The sequence below is a fragment of the Gymnodraco acuticeps genome, unplaced genomic scaffold (genome assembly GCF_902827175.1).
Source record: "Gymnodraco acuticeps unplaced genomic scaffold, fGymAcu1.1, whole genome shotgun sequence".
NCBI classification, from domain to species: domain Eukaryota; kingdom Metazoa; phylum Chordata; class Actinopteri; order Perciformes; family Bathydraconidae; genus Gymnodraco; species Gymnodraco acuticeps.
The window spans coordinates 1,250,395-1,275,094 of record NW_022989894.1 but is presented as its reverse complement, the minus strand read 5'-3'; the positions used below and the strand labels follow the sequence as shown (position 1 = coordinate 1,275,094).

General features: G+C 39.3%; 1 protein-coding gene across 1 annotated transcript; it reads right to left on the bottom strand.

The window, feature by feature from the left end:
- Nucleotides 1-530: 530 nt before the first annotated feature.
- On the bottom strand, nucleotides 531-24,530 carry gpsm1b (G protein signaling modulator 1b). Its single transcript, XM_034205126.1, has 14 exons — nucleotides 24,287-24,530; nucleotides 14,953-15,174; nucleotides 13,759-13,894; nucleotides 12,800-12,942; nucleotides 11,863-11,986; nucleotides 10,666-10,781; nucleotides 10,262-10,417; nucleotides 10,059-10,167; nucleotides 9,815-9,929; nucleotides 8,360-8,430; nucleotides 8,003-8,173; nucleotides 3,532-3,694; nucleotides 3,234-3,439; nucleotides 531-2,516 (listed from the first exon to the last, which is right to left on the bottom strand). Exons 1-14 carry the CDS (start codon nucleotides 24,346-24,348, stop codon nucleotides 2,316-2,318), a joined length of 1,995 nt encoding a protein of 664 aa, XP_034061017.1. The 5' UTR covers nucleotides 24,349-24,530; the 3' UTR covers nucleotides 531-2,315.
- Between the last annotated feature and the right edge of the window lie 170 nt (nucleotides 24,531-24,700).

The window sequence follows — 24,700 nt, the reverse complement described above, 5'->3', positions numbered from 1 at the left end:
TCTGGGTAAGAGGGAGGGCAATAACGGATGATGGGCAGAAGGAGGCATGGGTGCAATTATGGGGAGAGGGAGAGGGGAGGGGGGCTGTGACAGAACTGAACACTGAGTCATTAGAGAGCTTTCTGTGCAGCATTCGATTCTACTAAAAATGGTGGGCTTCACTTATTTTTATTGTATACTTCTATATCTATATTCTTCTTCTTATTAATATTATTATTATCATTTAAGCCGAGCAGAAAGGTAGAAACTTGAAATATGTTTGAACATATATAATCATATTAATACAGGTGTTTTTAATTATTGACAGAAATAACTAATTTGTTTTGGTAATATAATTCTGCTTAATAGGAGATCAGCCGCTCACAGCTTGCATGTAATTTTTCAATGTACAAAATGTGATATTTCATAGCTATATTAAGTTATTGTTGCTCATTTAATTTCCCATAGCATCAAAAGATGAATTGATGTATGAAAACTTTACAAAAGCTTTGATAATCATTAATTTGCTAGCACTAAATGAAAAAAGGTCATTTAAACATCTGAAACATTTTATTAAAAGCATGAGGGGACATATGCATGTCCACATATGGAACATAAATACAAAATATATTTATATGTACAAGTTATGGCAAAGACAAATAGATGCATACAAGGTACTTTCTAGAAATGTTAATTCACAAAAAAACATGAAATATTAACTCCCAATGCGTTATTTATCAAAGATAGATGAATTAAACCACTATGACCCTGGAACATGATACATCATAGTTCAGCACTTAAATCTCTAAGGTTCATGAGCTTTGAGGTACAAAAATGAGGTATGCACTACTTTTGAATAAAAAGCTAGCCCATAGGTAAGGTCAAAAACTGTTCTTACAATACCGTTATACAGATGCTCTGTACAGCAAAAGGTTTCAAAACCTCAGCCGATTAAAAATGTCTCTCGGCAGTTTGTACCTTTTGCTGAGTTTTTTATGGCAACAAAGGGATAGAAATGTTCACTGACGTGACACAAAACACTGTATTCTTAATGAAAATAATTGCAAAAATCTCCAAATTTAAGTTAAAAGTTGAAAACATTTTGGCTCCACACCAAAGGGAACGTTCCTCAGTGTGGTCATACTTGTACTTTATCACAATATTACTATAATAATGTTGTCCTAAAAATATTTAAGAATATGGAACGCCTTTTATCGCCAACAGGTGGTGCTCTGTATTTCACAGAGGTAGTACCAGGTTTTGACCACAGGGAGGCAGCAGAAACTAGAATTAGTGTTTTAACATTGTTCATGGTATTAGACTCATCAAAGTATGACACATTCGTCTGCTTCTATTCCTATGTTAGGTCATAATAATAATAATAATAATAATAATAATAATAATAATAATAATAATAATGGCAGTAAGCAGTAGTATGCTATCAGAAGTTGAGAATGTCATGGCCAGCAGATAACATTACAGCCGAAAATAAGCGGAAACATGTACTTGGAGACAGAATCAAACTCTATTCTCCAATCTATAAAAGAAGCTTTGAATTGTTTGCTCAGTCACCTTGGTTACTGTGTGAAGAGATGCATTTTTATAAATGCAGAAATGCACATAAATAACACTTCAGATCCAATCAGTCTGCTAATTTAGAAAAAGAAAATGAGTTTCTAAAAAACAAATAATTAAGCATGGTTATCAAGGAGTGGAATGTTTAAACTGACCAAAGCAGTTTATTTGACACTAGATGACGATCCTCTAATACTGTTACTGCGCAAATAACACCCATTTCTGTGAGCAGTGGGAACCACAGAGATTGAATGATAAAAACATTATTGATCAGAGTCGAATGAATAGATATATTTTGCTGAAAAAGTGACAATATTATGTCTTTATAAAACCAGTCATATCTCTGATGTTCTTATCAACTGTTTTCCTATCATTGAATCTTTGTGATTCCAACAACCACAGCTGTAGGTCTCACATTAACTCTGTATGCCCATCGCGTGCTTCTACAAAACACATCTGACACCAGGGAATACAATCTTGGGTCTGAAAAAAAATGCTGATTAAGGCATTATATTGAGTACATATCTGTTTCATGTTACCCTAACTCTGCTTGTTTCCCCGTTATATTACCACACACATTTAGAACATAATACATCGAGCAACATTTGACAGGGCACCAACTATTGCACATGAAATTTGTCTTGTTACTAAAAAAATCTTGTTAGTTCACCCTTCAGTGCCGTCTTTAAATGTTGCCTCATCCCTCTTTAATTTCTTCTGCGTTCTTTGACAGGAAGTATTGCAGCATTATTCAACAAGTCCTAGCTGGGAAAACCACCAGGGGGCTCCGGGTCAGGAGACGGGGGGTCGTCCTGGTCGTCTGAAGGCAGATGGACACGCTGCTCGTCCATACGCTTGGCCTGCACCCTCTGGATTAGACTGAAGAAGTCTTCATCAGGCACTGTGGGGGCGTGGGGGCCTCCTTCTGGTGGGGAGCAGCGCTGATCATCAATCCTGGAGGACTACAGGAAAATATTGGAGTGTTGAAGCAAGTGTGACACAATGGGGTTTAATTGAAGCTAATTATATTGGCAACCTCTTCTATTCCCCATACAGCAATCTTACAGATTCATAATACTTATAACTAAGGATCTATGGCAGGGGTGTCCAAACTACAGCCCGCCAACCATCGGCTCTCAGCAAATTAAAAAAGTATGACTTAAGTACAATAAACTTCTGCTTGTCTTATATTGTACTTCTTAAATATATATGTTTAAATATATTACACAGTAGTCATGTGTTAATAAGCCCAATTTTCAGATAAATTCAGTCCATTAACGTTAAAAACATGTTCTAACAAATCTAAGTTGATAATAAAAAATCCCAATAACAAATATACTGTACATAACAACCTTGAAATATACCCTTGATATTTCCTCGCATTATAAGCGATCTGAAGCTTCTGTTTTAAGGAATGAGGTGCTAACAAAATAAATGAAACCCTATGGAGAGCTGTGATGTAGGCTTACATCATTTCCCGTATCAAGACAAATGTACCTACATTGGGTTGATTCTTCCAACTTATAACTGAACTTAAGAGGCAATATACCTCACCCCTAGGGAGTGGCCCAGCCCTTTGTATATTTTTCTGTATGTGGCCCTCGTGAAAAAAGTGTAGACACCCCTGATCTATGGGGATTTAAATTTGAGTTCTAGTCATGTTTGAATTGTGGCCTTACCTGGCACTTGATGAGCATGTTGAAGAAGTCATCGCTGGGTTCTTGATGATCTCCCTCACCCACAAGGTGCCCCAGGTTGTTATGGGTAATCCTCAGGCCTGGGAGGTTACCAACATTAACCCGCTGGTCATCTAGCCGGCGGCTCTGGGAGTTAGCGATCAAATCGAACAGCTCCTCCGTCTGTGGGGAGGTGGTGATTGACGGATCTAGGAGAACAGAGAAGAGAGCAGTTATTAAACAAGAGGTCATTCATTCTTAAAAATATAAAACAGGTATGCAAACGCTTTCTTTAACTGACCTTTCATCTCATTCAGGGATGCCACGGAGTTGGCAGCGTCTTCTCCATTGTCTCCGTTCTCAGGCTCATCAAAATGGCAACGCTGGTCATCCATGCGGCTGCTTTGGAACTTGCTGAGGAGGTCAAAGAAGCAGTCTTCATCGGAGGGGTCCCGGCCCAGCTTCTGAGGGAGAAGATGTGATTTACATTATGTTCTACCGTTATGCTGAACCGTTACCTAGATCAGAGAAGTGCGATCTGTAGATGACTAAACTTGGGGACAGGAGTGGCGTGAGGGAGAGGATTTTTAAGGTGGCCGGCATGTGAAATCATGGGAGAACTCACATGGGATGGCATTCCTGGTGAGAATACCTTGGCCCAGATACTGAAGGGGTTACAATGTAATAAAATGTCATGTAAAAATAAACATCCCATTTGTATTAAAGTTAAATGGCCCACATCGTGGTGCCTTGTAAGAGCAGATAATCATTTCAACAGATATAGATGAAGCCGCTGATCATGTTATAACTTTAATGGGATAGAATATAAAGGTAAAATAATGTATGTACAGAAGTGTCTTTGTTATATTTGTACTGTTTGTTTAAATCTCTGGTTTGTATAGTTGGTCTAATAAAACAAACGTGACTAGGTAACTAAGTAGTCACTGGTTTAAATGTAAACATCAGCTAGCAGCTCTGGAAATGAGCATACAGCTCAAATCAATCAGCTGATCAATAATTCAATCACTGACTGACGGAATGAACTTCCTCACGACTAGTCATGTCTCGTAGAGCTGCTCTCTGAAAGACGCCTTGAGTGTCACAGTCTGGCTGTGTGTTTAAGCTTTGCAACTGAAGTGGATAACATTATGCATGGAACTGTGTTTAGCTACAAATACACTGAGCCTACAGAGCAGATGTTTGACCAGCGCTACAGAAACATACGGGCAGTCAGACTGAGATGTTTACGATACTGAATGAGAAGAAATCGACTGGACAGCAGCAATGACATTAGTTTTACAAAATAAAAGAGCAAAAATGAACATTTCTGCTAGCTGTTTAAAACAATCCTTACACTGCAGACTCATTTCATTGTCAGATAACATGAAAACAAAATAATTTAAAAAAACGTTCATATTTATTTTTTTAAATAATAAACTAAAAGTACAGAGAAGTCTGATTTACTCTATCTTATCCTCACAATTTTAAGGGCTCTGCTTAGAAATGCCTGGGGTCTGTTCCAAAATGGGGTTTAGTAAGAGATCTGGATAACCCCGCAGAGTAAACCCCCCCTCAAATCTGAAAAAATAGCAAAGAGTCTTCTTGTGTTTCGACGTTCAACAGAAAACTAAACTACACACATAATTAAATAGTTTCTAAATCCATTTCAAAATAGTCCAGCTTCAAATCTGAGAAAATGAAGAACTTTGAAACCATGAATCTCAAAGCAAGGATAACATCTCCAAAGGTTGTGGCCAAACACTACCTATGCTTAAATTGCAGTACAATAAAGCACGTATTACTTAGTTATCAACTTCTTTACTCTACCCTAACAATATTCAGAGTTACATTGTACCATCTGGTCTAGCATATGACACCTATAACACTAAAAAGTGGATAAAGTTAAAACACTTACTGTGAAGTAGGTCAGGGTCGACTAGCCATTTATTTTTACTCAACTCTATTACTATTTCCTCTGCTATAGATGCTTGTATTGTAAAACCAGACTATGCTTCAGACAAAACAGAACCGACTCTTTCTGAGAAATAAATCCCCATTGCACAAACTACCTGAAAGTAGAGCAACATGTCTATGCGTTGAGGAAAAACAAACAGGTACTTGTTTAAAGAACCTAAAGGAAAATGAAGATAATAACCTGGAGCTTTCCTTGCACTATAGAGTTATTCAAGCGGTAAAACATGGATGAAATATCTTACCAGCAGCACCTCTTCTTTGTCCTTTATCTATGGCTCTTTCTCATGTCTCTCTGTGCTCCCTTTCCCCCTCACTGTCCACACGCCTGGCTCACACCTCCTTCTCCCCTACTTTCACCCACCACTTTACTCTCTCTCTTTTTGCTCCCCCGCTGTACTCGACGCCCTCCCTCTAATTTCCTTTCCTCCTGTATCCCTCTATTCCAGCCCCTGTGTGAATCCCTGCCATCCACTCTCTGTCTATCTCTCTTCTCCTGTCTCACTCCCTCTCACTCTCTGTGGCTATGCTGCCGGGCATTTTTGTCCCGTATCGCCCACTGTGGGAAAACAACTCATTATGAGAAGCGGGGGGGTTGATGCTGTGGGGAGGGCAGCAGCTCTGTGATCAAGGTCACATTATCAACAGGGGGGGGGGGGGAGAGCTGGTCGGGGGACAAATGGGAGGAGGGGAGTGAGCGGGTGGAAAGATGGGTGCAGGGGTACAGTCGTGAGGAAATTGCATGCCAACAGTGGCAGCCTGCAGAGATCAACAACCTCCAAATAACAAGAGCTACCAATGTCAGCACTTTAGTGGTTTCTATAGGAAACCATTCATAACCGAGGATATCTCAAAAAGAACCCTTCATGGAGTTATGTTCTCGTTGCACATTAGTCAGCTGTGATTTATAGCAGTTTCTGTCTTTGGCCCCATGCTCTGTGTGTGGATCTCCTCACTTCCCTCTCTGTGTTGTCCAATTAATCAAGTAGGCCAAAGGGGCAGAACAAGAGAGAAAGGAACATGTGATGGTGAGAGAGTGAGAGAGTGAGAGATAGAGAGAGAGAGAGAGAGAGAGAGAGAGAGAGAGAGACGAGAGCAGAGAGCGAGAAGGTGGTAGAAAGCCGAGTGAGAGACAGTGTGAGGGTGAGGTGAGTGTGTGAAAGGAGAGTAAAAGACAACGACAGTTTTTTCGACTTTATATCCTAATTGTGCCTTCTAACCTTATACTTTCATATATTATCTATTACAGATTTAAAAATAAATTAAACTTAAAACCCTTTATCACATGATCGCGTGCTATCCCAATCACCTGCTCAAGCAGTCAACCAATCGTGTAATTAAAAGTATTACCTATTGTAGCGGTACTTTGTAATGCTTTTTTACAACTGGTGAGTTTGCCGACTTTTTCCCTTACACAAGCAACTTTTTGCCTTAAAGCATGATATCATGCATGTTGCCATTCACTGCATATTTAAGAACCTTTCCCAGAGTTGGTTTCATGCAAAGCAGCAAACCGTTGTTTACTAATAAGATGTTTAGGGTTGTTGTTCAACTGGTTCATAAGAAGTTACAAGGCTAGAACGTGAACTGTGAAAAATGATTTGATGGTTCCAAATCATTGGTGCAATACGTCAATTCCAACTTTCCCTGACGATGTTTTCTTAAAGAAATCACAATTTCTAGCTTTAGGAAAGAGTGGCCCAACAGCACCGACATACAGCTGGCTTCAAAAGATTGACATAGTTGAAAAAGGGTACGCTTTAGTGTCATTAGGATTACCACCATTTAGCTCTCTAGTCCCTCGTGATGATCTATCATCATGCAGCCCCGTAATCTCCGCTCTTATTTAGCATGTGAGCTTGCTGATAACAACAATTAACATCGTCACAGAAGCAATGCATGATTAGGCGCCGTGGGGGAACAGAACTTTAAGGATATAACAGCTGTGAAAAGGTTTATTCATTAAGAAACTAGTTCACATAAGGTGGACCACTGTTGGCATTTAATGAGAAGAAACCTTTTATACTGTATCTGACTCCTAACAAAACCTCCTGGGAAATCAAGAGGAATGTGTCTAATTTAATCTCTAATTCCTCTCATTTTCTCTTTAAAGCAGAAGCCCTGAAGACATGTTGACAGGGGATGGACTGAACAGACAAAAAGGGACAAAGTAGTAATTCAACAGTCAGCATTTTAAATCCCTGTGATGCTTTCTAGGAGAAAGATTAAAACCTATTCTCTCAGGTGGGCTCTCGGGGCTGCTGTGAGTGAATTAAAAGACTAGCATATCTTACATTCATGGCAAATGTGAACTGGGGCTGTTATCACATAATTGTGGTGGGCTGCTTAATACTCTGAGACATGAAATAGAATGTAGAGATCAGCAGTCTTTTCAAACACTGACTCAAAGTAGTACTTGAGTTGTGATAATATTGGAACCTGGTCTCAGTGTTATGAGGAAAGCTCAAACCTTACATTTCATTATCATGATTATATCTGTTTCAAATTATTTGACAATATGCAAAAAACGTTTTACAGTACAGATAAAAAGGTAGTATGACGGTATTCTGATTGTGATATAATAAGATAATAATAACTAAACTAGAGTGTTAAAAAAGAGAGATATTGCTAAAGCCAAAAATAGATTTTAAACAAAAACACTCAGAAATAGTTTTACATCTTGGATTGAATTTAGAGACAGCTACCAGTCAGTTAGCTTATCTATGCACAACGACTGGAAACACCATAAGGAACACACTTGGGTCCGAATAGGAAGCAAATTAGAAAATAAAGCTACTCACTGCCACTGGAGGCGGGACTTGCACTGTGATGTCATCAGTGTCTACGGGAGAGTCCAACCACAGCCTTTCATCTGATGACTGGCTGTCAGGATAGCCTTTTCTCTTGCCTGGCTGCGACAGCTGACTCTTGGATCTCGCGGGTATACTTTCCAAGTCTTGGTTCTCACCATTCTGCAGCAAAAGAACATATTGTTAGAGCTGCTTCCATCACTCTTTGGGGAGAGGTGTGTGTGTGTGTGTGTGTGTGTGTGTGTGTGTGTGTGTGTGTGTGTGTGTGTGTGTGTGTGTGTGTGTGTGTGTGTGTGTGTGTGTGGGCCCCAATTCTCTCTCTGGAGTGAAATGTGAGCGATAAATCACCTTATCTGAAGAGTACTTCCACAGCTCCACACTGTCCATGCTGTTCCTTTTGGTGAATTTGGGTCTTGCTCCTACAGACAAAATGCATAAGAAAAATAAACATAGCTTATTACATAGCGTTAAAATAACTTGTCTCACAGCTGTAGAGACTCTTAAATGAAATCACGGATGCAAGGCGCTTTTTGTCTTTTATCATGGCAGCACTGGTCCCATGATGTTCAGAAAGGATAATGAGGTTTTAGGCAGACAACCAAACAATCTGTTGAGTTCATTGGACTCAGTTTTGCTTGGTTGAATAAGAGTCTGTTTGCCAGACAGGGAAATGTAGGACACGGGTGTGAGTTTCGCCCCGGAGGAGGGTTCACTCGTGAAAGCAAACATCACACAAAAGCCAGGCTGACGTACAGATAAAGATTATACAGTTCATTCATTCATTTTATGCATTTCAATCATGCAAGTTGGAGGGAATCTATTATAATAGTAATAATGAATCCATGTTATTATGTGAGGATAGTGTTGACAACAGGCTGCTTGAGAATCAAGAAAACATCTTCCTGAGACTCGGGGTTAGGTCAGGAATGTTCTTCTTACCCCAAAAATGTGTACACACCCATCGCTTTCTCTCACATTTAGCCTCAGTTCAGACATTAGAGACCAAAGGTGTCTGTGTTATGTCTGCACTCACCTTAAGTTGGTTTTACGTCTAAATGGCCACCATATGTACACAGACAGTACTCCAGTTAGCTTACAAGCCCACATATGTTATTTATGTTAAATATGAACTTAAAAGACCAGAATCTAAATACTAGTGTATGTTGTTTGAACATCTGTTATCATAGGGTTTTAGAGTTTCTTATACTAAACCCCTCAGTCAAGTTTTTACATTTGAAATTCCTGATATAAACAATTTCCTAGAGCTCAATGGCTGTTCTTTTCTGATCCTATATCTGTGAGATGGGTGAGACAGCTTTGCTTAACCACAGTGTGCAGAGTGCAAACTGGTCCATTTTTTTTTGACCTGACCGAAAAACACAAATACAAGCACACACAAAGCGTCAGGCTTTTTCCACTGACACACCCTCTCTCTTGAATAACTTGCCTACCAGATCATTTTATGAGAACTTGGAGGAGAGTCAAAAACATATATTATTATTACAGTAATAAATGTTCATTAATTCTCAAATCAGTGGCCCTTTAAAACCAGATTAAAGTCTTATGTCAAAATGGTAGTATTGCTTTAGAAGGTAATGTACTTGTACGTATTGCAGGTAGAATTTTTGCACTCATATAATTATCTGCTAAATATGAAGCTGCATCTAATTAAGACTTGAAACATGGGGCAAAAGCTAGTTTGGCGCCATTTGAAGGAAACATTTGCCTTTCAACATCTTTTAAAGCTCATCAATTTAAGACATTTCACTCCTTCCAAACGGAAAAAAAGACTTCAAGGGTCACCTTGCATCTCAAACTCTGAACTGGAGGGTGAAAGGTCGCTCTCGTTGACCCCCAGAGACTCCATGAGCTGCTCCACATTCATTCTGGCTGTCAGTTCGCCGTTTCTGTCTCCAATCTGAGGAAGAAATGAAGAGCAGGGACAAAGAGAAACAGATTCAGATGGGGAAAATTAGGTTGATGCTCTTTTGTTTGTTTTTTAGAATAACTGCGAGTGCAAAAACAAACGTCTAAAATAATGCCTCACCTCGTTAGAAATGTCCAGGTGCTTTCGGGCAAAGTGGAGAGCTTGTTTGTGGTTCCCTAAAGACACGTATGCATTTCCTAGACTCCAGCAGGCACGGCCCTCACCAACTCTAATGAGACATGCATACAGACATATGTTAAAAGCCACTCCTGTGCTTATGCTTGTCTGTTTATAAGCATTATACTGTATATTGCTCATTGTACCTATCAGTAAGCTCCTCAGCTATGTACAGGTGTTTCAGGTGGTAGTCTATTGCCTTCTCATACTGCTGCAAAAGAGTGTAGGTGTTCCCAAGGCTATAACAGGCCTGAGCCTCCATCACCTGGTCCCTCAGCTGCCTGGACAGCTGCAGAGTTTTCCTATTGAAAAAGAAATAAGGAACACATGGATAAAGTGAGAAAAGAAACATTGAAGATGAAAAAGGTACCAAATAAGTTATTGAGATTAATAACATACATTTTGAGGTGTGTGGGAGTGTTTTGATCATGCATCAGAATTGTGGTTTTTTTCATTTTCTATTTGTACTTGATCAACATTTTCACTTTGTGCATAATTTGGTTCACTTCAACTTCCCTCCACTAGATGTCAGACTCCCCACTTTCCTCACCTGTAGTATTCTGTTGCTGTGTTGAACTGGCCCAGGAATATCAGGGCATTGCCAAGGTTACTGTAGGCTCTCCGTTCTGCAGCTTTGTCTCCGAATTCTTTGGCTATTGATAATCGCTGTGAATGACAGAACAGAAATGTCAAGTCGAAACAAATTAGCAAAATATATTTCAAACTGGCTCTTCATTTTATGAGGTACATACCAAAAACCATACATGTCATGTAACCGTGCTTTGCCTTGTGTACAAGCAAAGCCGATAAGACAAGTCCAAGATGTGCTGCTGCAGTGCTGCATCAAATCAGCTTCTCTGATTTCATTTAAAAGAAGTGCAACCTCTCCAAGGCACAATGATAGATGTGTAATGGGGAAGTGAGGAGAGCCTGGCTTCTGGCATAAGAAAATAAGTGGTTTACAATGGAGAGAGTGACAGAAAACAAGGGGCGAGAGAGTTTAAAGCCCTGCTTTCGAGTGATTCAACAAGAAACCAATTTCCTCCAATTTTTTTTTCAATAAGATGTCATCAATCTCTGCACAATGTGGTCAAGGGAAAAGAGGATTGTGGTCCACTGAAAAGCCCACCATGTAGCAGGACTAGCTATATATACACATGACAATACATGAAAGAAGTACTCAAAATGGATGTGTGTTAGTGAGTCTTGTATTTTGCATGTAATATTTGAGTGAAGCTGTGCAGGGCAAACCAGGTAACACCAGGTAACATATTTCTCACCTATGAGCTATGAGCTATGCAAACATGTTTGAACGCAAAGCAACAGTAAATCAAATTGTGTGGTAACCACTTGTTTGCTTCTGGGCTTCACATGGCAGACGTGCACACAACAATGCCAAATGTATCCTGGGCTTCAGGGAGGACACTCAGATATCCCTGGCTAGGACGTCATTGAGCACAGAGCACACACAGAAGCCAACAAAACACCCCAGACCATATTTTAGCGAGCATGTTAATGGGATTGATAAGAAAACCAAATATGAAGAACCTAAAACAGGGACATGGGTTTATATCTGTGTAATTATATTAAGAGGAGATGAAAATGTTGAATGACCTTGTGTCAAAAAACAATGTTAGGCTGTTCCCTTGGCAACGCAAGGTCACTGTTCCTGCACATCAACATGGCTGATAACTTTTATCGGTGCACTTTAAAAATATGTTGCAGGTAAACATCTTGAATTTCTCACCTGACGATGGAATTTGATAGCTTCGACAAAGTTTCCCAGCAGGTAGTGGGTGTTGCCTAGGTTACCATAAGCCCTCCCCTGAGCAGCTCGGTCTCCAAGTTCTTTGACCAAACACAAGTTCATCCTACAGAGAGAAGTAAAACATAAGAAACTAAGTTGCAGCATGTCAATTATGTTAAAGTAAATGTTATTATATATGTTAACATTAGACAATAGCTTAATATACAACCCAGTCTCACGGCATTTCGTGTTATAGTCACGAAATGCATTTTCACCAACACGATTTTCCCCTTTTTTTCGTGTCACACAGAACGATTTGAAAAGCAATGTATTTCTATTGGTAGTATGTTTCGTGCCTGCACCACGTCTTTTTGTCCAGTCGGGTCTTGGAAGACCGGAAGCTGTGGGGTTCATAAAAACATTTTCTTACTCAATATCAAGCCACGATTATTGTTTTTATTTTAAATCGTATAATGTCGGACTTTTCTTGTCGTCCGTGAGGAAAAATAAATGGGGCTCAGAATACTGAAATCTTTATTTTTAAAATCTTTATTTTCTTCTAATTTCTTATTATTTGGTGCAGACATACTAAACATACTACCAATAGAAATACATTGCTTCTAAAATCGTTCTGTGTGACACGAATAAAATGGGAAAATCGTGTTGGTGAACACGAATCAATAGATTACATTGCGTGACTATAACACGAAATGCCGTGAGACTGGGTAGTAATATAAGTATACAATGTTTTTCTAAATGCTATTATTCCCCCAAAATGACACTATATATTTCTCAATGTTCTGAAGTTTCCTGCATTAATTGCATTTCGACAAATAAAACGCATTTACTCTCACTAGCCTAGGCTACCACTGTGATTTAGATGTTTCTGTTGTAAACATTCGCCTGTTGTTTAAGTTCATTACCAAACAATACATACTCATAAAAGCCAGTAGCCTTCTGCAGTGTGTCTCTGACATCAGGAGGAAGGTCCCCTGGTTCCTGGGTGCAGCCCCATAACTGCTGCTTTCCCTTTGCATGAAACACGTTCCCTATGTTATACAGCGCCCTGGCCTCTCCAACCTGCAATCACATAATAAATAGTCACAAAAAAGAAAGATTAGAGCAAAAAGGAAATGCTGAAAATCTCTCTCTGCAGATATCAAGATATGTGGTTATATCAATTACAAAAATAAAACTGTATGGATGGCTATTACAATAATATGCTTAAACATTATAATTAAAAACACATATATAGTTCACAATGATCAGAAAAAAGCTGAAGGTATTACAATTTAGCAAATAGATATAAAAAAAATGTCTTAAATATGAAATAAAAATCTGTAGGACAGTGCTGATGTGGTTTGTTTTAAAAATATTACTCGCCACCGGCTTTAGCTTCAATATCAGGATACATTTATTTATTATCCTTATCACATACGGAGCATATGGTACAACTAGTTCCCAGAACAGTGTCCTTCACATGCTTTATATACAAGAGAGGGAGTATCACAATCACACGATGGAGGAATACCGGTTCAAAGCAGTATACAATGTTTTGTTTAGATTAGCTAAGACCCACGTCAGAAATGATCATGCTTGTCATATGTCTATCTCCATAGAGGCTGAATCATCATGTTAATCGTTGTCACATAGCTATCATATTCCTAAAAGAGTGTTTCCTGATGCTCTTCCAGGTAATCATACATCCTGTCATGTACGCAGTTACAGTTGGGTCTTTGTTATCACGTTATACTCTGATATTGGAAGAGTACATTCAGTATTTTTCCCAACATGGTTGCAGGATCAAATAAACAATAGAGGCAGCAAACTGAAAGCATAACATCTCTTTCCGCACTTTTAAGAACATGCTATAATTGAAATAAATGTGCACGTTACCTTGTCGCCCTGTTCTTGAGAAATATCCAGGTGTCTTTGGCAGCACACGACGGCCTCATCAAAGCGTGCTAACACTTTTAGCGTGTTACCGAGGTTGCCACTGGCCTTTCCCTCTCCAATTCTGTCTCCTATTGTTCTAAAATAGCAAAGAAACACATATGTTTAGTGGTGGGAGTGATACAGCACTACAGTTATCTATGTTAATATGATTTAGTGAAACAATATCCATTAAGGTTTTGCAAGAAGATTTAATTGGGAGGTTTTTAAAACCAACATTTTTAATTGGTTACTTCCTAGGATCCGGTCCCAGTGGCTCTTGTGAGACTGTAACGCAGTAAGGTAAAGCTCCCCGGGGTCTTTTATCAGTTCCCTACTGAAGGACCAGCTGCACTCACTGCAGGGGGCCGGATTACTCATAGAAGCTAAATATCCAGCTGGTAGTTGTCGAGTGTTACTATATGAAAGTCCCCTCACTTTTTGAGAAATGTCTCAACGTCAACATAGTAAAATCTCTGACACTCATCTCGTAAATTATAAAAAAAAATATTTCAGCAATGGTAAACTGAATCCTTTTTTTCTGAGACCATCTGTACATGAAATAACTATTTGTTCCTACTAATTAAACAGAGCTCCTGCATGAATGACAGGAATTAAGTAATATTGCCCAGCTTCAAACCTTTTTTTTGCCTGGATTATTAACCCATTATCCGACCACAATGAAATATTTCTTATGTATTGAATAGCATTTAGGCTTCAGAGATAGCTACAACCGAATATCTGTTTGTTTTACATTGTACGATCTGCTACCGTCTACGATGTAACAAGCACATTGCAAATTGTTAATGTTTTCTCAGATATGCGATATGAGTGTCAATTAAATAAGCAACAAAAAATGGATAAGAAATACTATCTTCTACTACTATGACTATCTGGCGGGTGATGATTTACAAAATAAAGTCCCATCATTGCATTTTTGTGTACAGACAAATTATAGGCACATTTCCCACCTAGTATCTGACTGGATGAAAATACCTTTTTTTATATTTCAATGAACACAGTGGTTAGTAAATTGTGTCACGCACTTACTCAAGCACCTATTGTAACAAAACTCTGACGAGCTCATTGCAAGTATTTGCAACCTATCCAACTTGAACTGTGCAGCATGCAGCACCTACTAAGAGAAACATTGCTCACCTGGCCAGAGTCAGGTCATGTTTGTGGTATTCCAGGGCTTTGCCATACTCTTTGAGGTAGAAGTAGGCATTGCCCAGCTGGCTGTAGATGGCACTGAGGGTCTTCAGGTCATCTGTGCCGACCTGCACGGCTGCCTCAAAAAACGCTGTTCCCCCTTTAAAGTCCCCAGCTTTGCACAACCGCTCCCCTTCCAACGCCAACTCCAAGCAAGAGGCCTCCATCCTAAAAGGTGCAGCAACACAGACACATAGAGAGGAAGACAGAAACAGGGTTAGCACATGAGCACTATCAGAGAGAGAATTTATAGTAGCAAGTGCAATATCTTCTCAGGATGAGAACACATTGCCATTATCTCCATGACAACAAGGTTTGTAACCATATTGACTGTTGCCTTAGCAACTGAGTCTTAGGCTCATGGATGAGCACCTTGAAAAGGTGTTGCCTTTTTACTCATTACTGCTCAAATCAGCTTGATTTGAGTCTGATATATGATGAACAGATGTTTTGCTTAATTTGTTGAAGAACTATATTTGTTAGCCGAAATTAAATGTACAAATTTGAGAAATCCATTAAATTACATCGGTTCATGTGAATATTGAAAAATGTACATAAATGATATAGGTCATTCTGAGTCAACATGTGACAATCCAAGTAGTTCTCTTCACTTTTCACAAACATAATAGAAGCAACACTTTTCAGAAAAAACTAACAAAAGCCAAGTCAAGAAGAGACTTCCTCGTTCTCTACAATGTATTGGTTACCATGACAACTGTTGGATCAATTGGGTGACTCAGGGAGGGTAAAATAAATGTTAACTTTGTGTATATAGATCATTTCCTGATCGGGTAGTAAATAAAACAAATACATCCTGTTTGTTTGTTTCTTAAATCTTTCTCCAGAGGGTCCTTAAAAAGACGTGAAAGAGTGTCTGAGTGAATTGTATCCAGGGAGTATACACCGCAGATTCATTGTATAATCCGGGATAAACTAAAGACCAGCCGATTTGGTTGCAGCTCCAAATTCGGTACTAGAATGTAGAGCTAAACAAGGATTATCCTCCAATCTAATCTGTTTCACAAAGGCCACCAAAATCACAATGGTAGGCAGTTCCAATGCCAAAAGGATGTTACAGTTTACTACTTTTTTCAGTTTGTTTGCATTATAAACATGATCTTCTTTTCAAAATGCCTCAGCTTTTTCTGATCTAGAGTGCTCACCAACAGTGCTATACAAGAACTGGTCCTTTCCAGTGTGCAAACAGTACCTGTGTTTTTTCTTGGTTCGGGTTCTGTCCACATACACCTGTAGCTCCAAGTGCAATGGCCTTAGTAAAGCTTTAGGTCGAGGTCCACGGTGGACCAGTCTACACACAGCTCTCTCGGCTCCAGTCAGAGGGCAAGGTTCATATGCCATCACGGAAAGGGCTATGTCCAAAACATTTGGGAAATGAGGAACTCCTAACAGAGAGCTTAGAGTTCATTAAAGCAATAAACTTAGTGAGAGGACAGCTCCAGCTAATAGTTTTTACAGAATCAAGTCCATATTGTCCACTGACTGACTTAATAAAAATCCAAATTGTCAGCCATGTTACAGCATACCTGGAAACAATCCATCTAGACGTTTTACACACAGTTCCATACCAGCCAAGAATCACATCTGCTTTTTAAGTCCATGAGATCGTTCTCAGCGATGAACTCTCTCCTCAGACAGCCGAGCCAGTCAGGAAGGAATTGTAGAAAATTCCACCAAATAGCATTTCAAGTTACAACTGTATTTTTTAGAAAGGAAATGTTGATTTAAGAGTTGACAGAGGGCATGTTCCCCTAATCCAACTGAATTTGAGTTGTCCTTTGCGCTCTTGTCATTCAGTACTTACTATCCCATAACAAATAAAACCTATACTTCCATCTTCTTCAACCTGTCCTCAGCTGTGATCCATTGTTCTGCCTTCCCACTACAAGCCACAGTTAGAAATGAAGAAGTGTGTAAAGTAGGGAAACAATTTGGGTGAGAGCAGAAGTACAGTCAGGGACGACAATGTGTGTTCAATACTGCTTAGCTTGACCATCGCTCCAATGAGAGACAGAGAGAAAGGAAAGAGACAATTGCTAATCCAGTGAGCTGCACGTCCTTGGTAGAGACTACAGAGTGTACTGATTGGCCAAGAAGACTAATCCAACTATCTGCTGACACTGGCAGTAACACTAACAAGTCACCAGCCAAGACAAATACAATTGTGTAAAGAGGAGGTAAGGGACCTTTAAGTTTCCAACTGTGGTTGCATAGTATACCTTCGATTACTTTGACTGAAAATAAAGGAATCTATGGCAGAGAATCTTATTCGTCTATGATTTTGGTAAATATATTACAAAGCTGTATTTTGATCCATCACAAAACAAATAATGTAGCAACTATGACAAGACGTTCTTGTTTAATGTATAATTACCTGTGTTCACTTCCAAATAATTAAAGATTGTAACAAAGAGGTTAAAATAGTTCATGCAGATGAGAGATCAGTAACTGGGTAACTTTTACTCATGCAATGTGCCATGCAAAATGCCACCCTAAGTGTTTACGCAGCCAATATGCTGTGACCCACACTTAATGCGTACTAGAACAAATCCTGCGTGTAACTAATACAATTAACACTGGCTCTGTTCCATTCAGTTATGTCAGCAAGTCAAGACAACACACCTGTGGTTCCTGCTAGGACATGAAAAGTCATACCAGGTAAAAGGTCTATAAACCTTCAAATGCGAAAATCGAGACATATGTGAAAAAATACGTTATAATTACAACATTCTATTCTATGAGGTTACCCCATTATTACAGTTTGTATTTGTATTCCTCTTCCTCCATCCATGTTTTGCCTGCTTTTAGGTATATTCTTGTGTCTCAACAACTCTGTGACCATTCTCACGGCAGACATTTTGAAAAAAGCACAGGTGTTACTAATAACATTAAAGATGGACCACATTAAGCCATGACAGTGAGCCAGGACCCAGAAACCAAAGCAGCTACATAGAAAACATCCATAATTCATTTTTTATTATATACACCTGGGCTTTTAAAACTGTGGCACATTAAAATGTCCTTTGTGAAATAGGTTTATGTGCCGACCTCTCCAAAACAGATGCTAATACCGCAGAGACACATATCCTCTCTGATCTTATGGAAAGTGTTTAACCATAGGTGTTACTCACCATGGAAGTGTTCACCAGGTGGTCTTTTGTTTGTATGCCCTTTCACTTATACCATCTTTTCGCATTGAGGATATGGAAATAAACTACTGTACTTTTATATTTGGGTACAATATACTGTATATTGTTGTAATGTAAAACATGGTGTGAAAAATCTGTTGAAAATCTCTGATGCTAGCCAAAATGTTGCAGTACATTATACATACATGTTATATTGCCGGAACCTAAATGTCCTTCTATTTGTAATGGTTTGATATTATTAGTCTGGCTTGGACAACAAGGCTTTAAGTCAAAGCTTAACACTTAACAAAAAGCTTTAACATGTTTAAAACTACTGTGGCTGTTTTTTGAAGCAAGAAAACATATTGTTGCCATTAGGACGATACATCACCCTCACTCAAAGGCAGATCTGAAGTGACCAAACTGTCTTTCCCAATAACAAACAGACAATTGCTGTTTTTGGTTCAACACAACCTAGCCCTAGGGGGATAATTGTCTAAACATCTTTTAATTTGGCTGGCAATAACAAATGGAAAGTCACCCTTTGCAAAGTGGATAGACCTGGTTATCACCGCCCTGTAAAATGTGTACGGTCATATCCTTGGCGTTAAATACAACAGACTTCAAATAGAAACAACAACAACGAGTAAAAACGTCCAGCTCTAAAAACATTCAGTGAGACAGCCCAACATTTTTTGATTATTCCAATAACCACATCTGAACAAGTCACCAAAGGAGGGCCCACTAGTTGTAGATTGCACCAAGGTTACTCTTCAGTGCAAACAGGAAAGTGGAGCAGGCACTAGCCAGAGAGATGAAAGTTACAGGGTCAATGCAATGTCAAAAGACAAACAAAGGAAATATGTTCATAATCTAGTAATTACTTCCATGGTGTAGAAGACAGGAAGTTTAGTTAACCAATGGGCTCAAGACTTTCTCTTCAGCTTCCCCAAAGGATGGCACTGAGCAGGTCCAAATAGTTTCTAGTGATGCACGCAAGGTTTCAGCATGTGGTCAGGAAGCTCACAGACAGTAGAGACAACGAAGATTATGCTTTCCTTTGCAATCCACTTTGGGACGGTTAATGATTGGCAAAGGCTCTGTCTTGCTTGCGCTGTGCCTTTTGGAAGTAATACGAGGTGGAAGCATCATACAATACACGAGGCATATTGGTCTCCATCTCTAACAAGATTTCACACAAGTATGATATTAAACAAGCATCTATCCAATTGAAGGTGGATGCTGAGGCCTTGAAAGGACATGAATGCAGTAGCGATAAGGAGTCACGTTTACGGAGGAAATTACAAAGGTGCTGTTGAAGTGGAAACACAAAGATGAGAAGGAAGACATACGGATTCAGTGTCAAGCAACAGATGGTGAAGTGGGCCTCTGTAAACCACGACCAAATTGTAAAACTTGGAATTGTAAAAACAGATTGTGGGAAGAGGGTGTCGACTTTGGAGTGCCTGGCGACATGTTTAAATAACTTAAGCTGTGCAGCTGTAAAGTTAGAGGCCAATATATCATCACTCATCTTGATCAAAGTCAGTAAACTCAAAGTATTGCTTGAGAGCTAGCTACAGGGCTAACTGGCAGACAGAAAGAAGGATAGAATAAAAAGAGACCAAGAGTGAGAGAGAGAAATGTATGGGCATTATAAAAAAAAGGCAAAGCCAAGAGACAATAAGACAAAGCAAAGGATTATTCTCCAAGAGAGGATTTTCACAGTGACTTTCATTCTTGTCATCTTTGTGGTTGGAGTAAGAATGGATCTGTGTGGTTTAGCCTGCTACTCCCTCCTCTGATTACCACTCTAATTGGTCAGTTTGGGAGACACTCATCCCATAATCGCCTGCCTGTGGTCTACGAGAGACAGTCTCCCAGGGTGCCATCGCCATGGCGCACGGGGTACGAACATATTGGACAGGTTTCAGGAAGTTAAAGTAAGGAACGTGTGTATATTTAACAGTGATACATTCATGGATTGTCCTTAGAGCGAAAAAACATCATGTTTTTTTAGTAACAGCAAACTGAATACTAATTGGCTTTTAAGCTGTAGGTCCAACAAGCTATCAAATAGGTCATGAGAATAGTCCTACATTAAAGCCCTAAATAGTCCATTTAATTTGTTTGGGTTTTGGACAAAACAAGAAATTGACACCTTTTGCTTTCGGAAACAATGGTGGGATTTGACAGACATATTTGTATAGAGATAAAGACCATAAACTAAATCAGTAAAACAAAAAGCAGATTGTTTGGTTACGAAAATAATCATTGATCGAAGCCCTAGATAAAACATTTACAACCTGTTGCAAACAAATGCTGCACAAATTGTACACCAGCTCTTCCAATATATTTGATAAGATTACAAATCTAAGTCTGATAAAAGGTATATCGATTCGGCAGAGGTGGGAGTAAGTCCTACATGTGCAAGTCATGAGCAAGTCTCAAGTCTTGACCTACAAGTATCAAGCAAGTCCCAAGTCACTGTGGTGAGAGTCAAGTCAAGTCAAGTCATTGCTCAGGTCAAACAAGTCAAGTCAAGTCATTGCTCAGGTCAAACAAGTCAAGTTAAGTCATTGCTCAGGTCAAACAAGTCAAGTTAAGTCATTGCTCAGGTCAAACAAGTCAAGTCAAGTCATTGCTCAGGTCAAACAAGTCAAGTTAAGTCATTGCTCAGGTCAAACAAGTCAAGTCAAGTCATTGCTCAGGTCAAACAAGTCAAGTTAAGTCATTGCTCAGGTCAAACAAGTCAAGTCAAGTCATTGCTCAGGTCAAACAAGTCAAGTCAAGTCATTGCTCAGGTCAAACAAGTCAAGTCAAGTCATACAACATTCTGATGAATAAGCCCAGTTTCCGCATCAGTTAAAAGACAGTGGTTATGAAAATGGATTCAACCCACACTATGATCTTCATTACAGTTAGTCATTTGAAATCTAATTTAGACCGATGACAATCATATTAGATGAATATTAACCCTAGAACTGCAGACAATATAGCTAGGACTCAAAAAGTCTGTTCAAAAAGGCAGAATTTCAGGTAAGAAAATCATATATGGCATTTGCCATTACACATATTTAATTTAAATGTATGTTAACACTAGAACCGCCAACAGCGTCAGCACCTACATACTGTAGATATCATTTTCAAATCATGTAATGTGTTCCTCTTCATAATTTCCTTATAAACTAAGTAGGACGATTTAAAACTCACTTAATTGGGTTCATTTAGAAATTGCTTCAGTTTATCATCATAAGTTCATAACAGATCAAAAAGTTCAGATTCATTTTACAATAAATCAAGGAATAATGATGCACTTCTACAAACAAAAACAACATAATTAAAACATTTAAATAAAATAAATAAAAAGTTAACAGAGTACGAAGAGTATACAAGGATAGTTAGTACACATCAGTTTATTACAGCAGTTAAAATGTTCGAATTACATTGAACCAGAATTGTCCCCCTTTTTCTTTAGCAGTAAAGAAAATTGGATATGTTAATGATATATTGACCACAAAACTAAAAATGTCCCCGATTTTAATTTTGAAAATCTGGTCACCTTAACGTAGCCTACCTTTCTCTGTGGTTTTGTTTGTAGTGACGAATGAAGTTGGATGTTGTGGTGGTCGTGTCACTGATCTTTATGCTGCAGACCCTGCATACCGCTGTTTTCTTATTATTAGCGTCATCAACAACATAATCATTGAATCCAAACTTGACTATTTGTGGAGTAACCCTAGCCGCTGCCATGTTAACTGACACTCCTGCCTTCTAGTGGGTTGCCAGGTTTGCGCGCATGGCGCTATAATCACCCAATCACATTTCGAAAAAACTAAACGTAATATCTCAATACAAAAACAAACGCAAATATTTAATTTTAAAAAGTCAAGTCCTTTCAAGTCATCTATCTCAAGCTTAAATCAAGTCTCAAGTCATGAATACCAAGTCAAAGTCAAGTCAAGTCTTTTATCAATGTTAGTCAAGCAAGTCTCAAGTCCACAAATATGCGACTCGAGTCTGACTCGAGTCAAGTCATGTGACTCGAGTCCCCACCTCTGCAATACCTAATAATACATATAGAAGTTAGAACTGTTGAAATATGCAGCGACAACATATGTTATTTTATTGAAATGTATGAGGATAATATTGTATATATTAATAAAAAATAAGCCAAATATTCTTCTTACATTTTTTTGAAGCTCTTCATTAATTCATGAATTTCTATTCCATATTCAGGGATCTACATTTCTGCCCCCATTATTCTTGGCTTAGCTAAGAAACTCTGTGCTCAGAGTAGTAATCCAGCCATAATTACAGAGTGCCACGGTTAGTTGTCAGGGAAACCAAAGAGAAACTCTCTAGGAATGTTTTTTTCCTCTTGCAGCGCATGTCTCTTTCAGTTTGTGCAGAGCTGTCTCCTTCTGAATTGTTGTGTCTGATTTGCTTGTTCCTGTTTATTAATAGTGATATGAATTGAGAATGATCATATAATATGGACCTTGAGAGAACACAACATAACATGACATTTAGGGAAGAATAATTGGAGATACAGCTTTGCTATAACACAGGTTATATAAAGAAGCAATCTGACCAAATCTGATTTAACTAAGTACATAGAAGCAGTTTGCTTTGAAAAATGCTTCTGTATATATGTGTTGCTATCCATAGATTGACACAGTTTCATTGAATTATCCAATAAAAAACATTTTAGTTTGGAACAAAATACTTTTTCTTATTGAAAGCATTTTACAGGACTGCAGATTACATCATTTGTTGTCTCATTTGTGTTTCCTTAGCAGCTATGGACAAGCATACACAGACCCACATATCCACCACCCTCATGTTAGAAAGGTCATGTATTCAATGTACCTGTTTGTAAAATAGAGAGGGTAGACCCGGCACTGAGACTCTGCTTTCTTATCTTGTGTGTATGTGTGTTTGGGTGTGTGTTTGTCAGGGACATAGACAACCTTCAAAAGGTTCATGAATGTCACTTCAAACTTTCAACAGGCATTAACATTCCCAGCATCCTGCTCTTTGTTACAGACACTGTCTGGGCTTCAAATAAAGGGAGTGTGTAATGTCAAAAACTAAAATACGGAGTGAAAGTCTGGTCTGTAGTTTAGTAATAGATCAAATGTCAGGGCAGAACATGTGCTTGCTGAAAGTATATTTCACAGTCAAACACATACTGTCTTAATTTGACTTGAAGCCCTCTCCTCCAAAGGTTCCTATGGAAAATGGTACCATGCAGATATAACATAGACAGTTATTTGCATAATCTGTGGGTGGTACATCTGACACATTATACATGACTGACATGGTGTGGAGGCCCTCTTACACAGGGTAATCAGTGTTATGGTCATTAATCATTTCCAAAGTGTCAAAAAAAGGAAACGGAAGCGCATCATTCTGAAAAGTTCTACCAAAATTGGATCAGTGGTGTCTAAAATAAGATTTGACACACAATGTCCCACTGATGTAATACATAATCTCAATTAGGACTGCCATTGAATGACAGTTAAAAGCTGTTTGAAGCCATGCAAATAAGGCTATCACACAGCTAGTGAGGCAGGTTATAATGGCATGTATATCACATATGTAAATAAGGGGTGAAACTGACAAGTTGAGCAACACAAATCCATCTTCCTACACAGTTACTATGAGCATCTATGTTCAGGTTTCAGGCATGTGATCTCCTGACTGTACATAATATGATGGCTCTGCACCCACATGGCACTTTAAAACCAAAGCCATGTGCACTGTCAACAAATACACCCCTTGTTATATTCCTTCAACATCCACATCTTATGAGGCTCCGTTCAGTCTGCACATTCCAGCCACAGCAGCTCAATGACCCGAGCCAGGAATGAGGCTTGGAAGCGGGCTCTGGCTGTAGCTGTGGCTGGTCTGGAGCTTTAAATCGGGGGAAGCTGGCCGGTCAAGTTCCGCCTGCCCAACTCCTCCTTGGTAAGAAACCCCTGAGCTGGCATCCTCTATTATTCCCCCTAATTTCTGTTCCTTCAGCCGCTCCCTCTTGTCTGTCTTTTCTCTTTCTCCTGACAGCCATTCACGGACAGACTACAAGACTGACCCCCCCTGTTTGCCGGTGTACCCCCCCAGGGTCCTACCTTGAGTGCAGCCTCTTGCTGGCCAGATCCTGGTCCACACCGTTAGCAGCCGACTGAGCCATAGAGCCGCTGCTTCCTGCCTCCTAGCTTGCTTCCTTCCACCCGCTATGAGGCCCCCCTCACAATTATTTCCTCCAGAGGCAGCTACCCTTTTTCTTCTTTCTGTCGTTTCGCTTCTCTGTCACTCCCTCCCCCCCTTTTTCTCTCGTTGTTCACCACTGTCTATCACCCTCCCCTCTTTCCTCATTCGCCACAGCAATGGCAGCTGCTGAGGAAGTGAGGTATTGTGCAAGTAAACCATGAAAACACAAAGCCCCGCCTCCAAATTACGTCACAGGCCGGGGAGTTGCTTATGCGTGGAAGTGTTGAATGTGCTGGCTGGTGAGCAAGGGTTTTCCAACACATTTCATGCTT

Bases quoted from the DNA above. Each gene is read 5' to 3' on its own strand.
- gpsm1b (XM_034205126.1), bottom strand. From the start codon at position 24,348: ATGGCTCAGTCGGCTGCTAACGGTGTGGACCAGGATCTGGCCAGCAAG. The intron at 10,418-10,665 runs GTGAGGAAAGTG...CTTTTTCAATAG, and splicing joins ACAGCAACAGAATACTACAG to GAAAACTCTGCAGCTGTCCA. The intron at 9,930-10,058 runs GTGAGGCATTAT...TTTCTTCCTCAG, and splicing joins ACCTGGACATTTCTAACGAG to ATTGGAGACAGAAACGGCGA.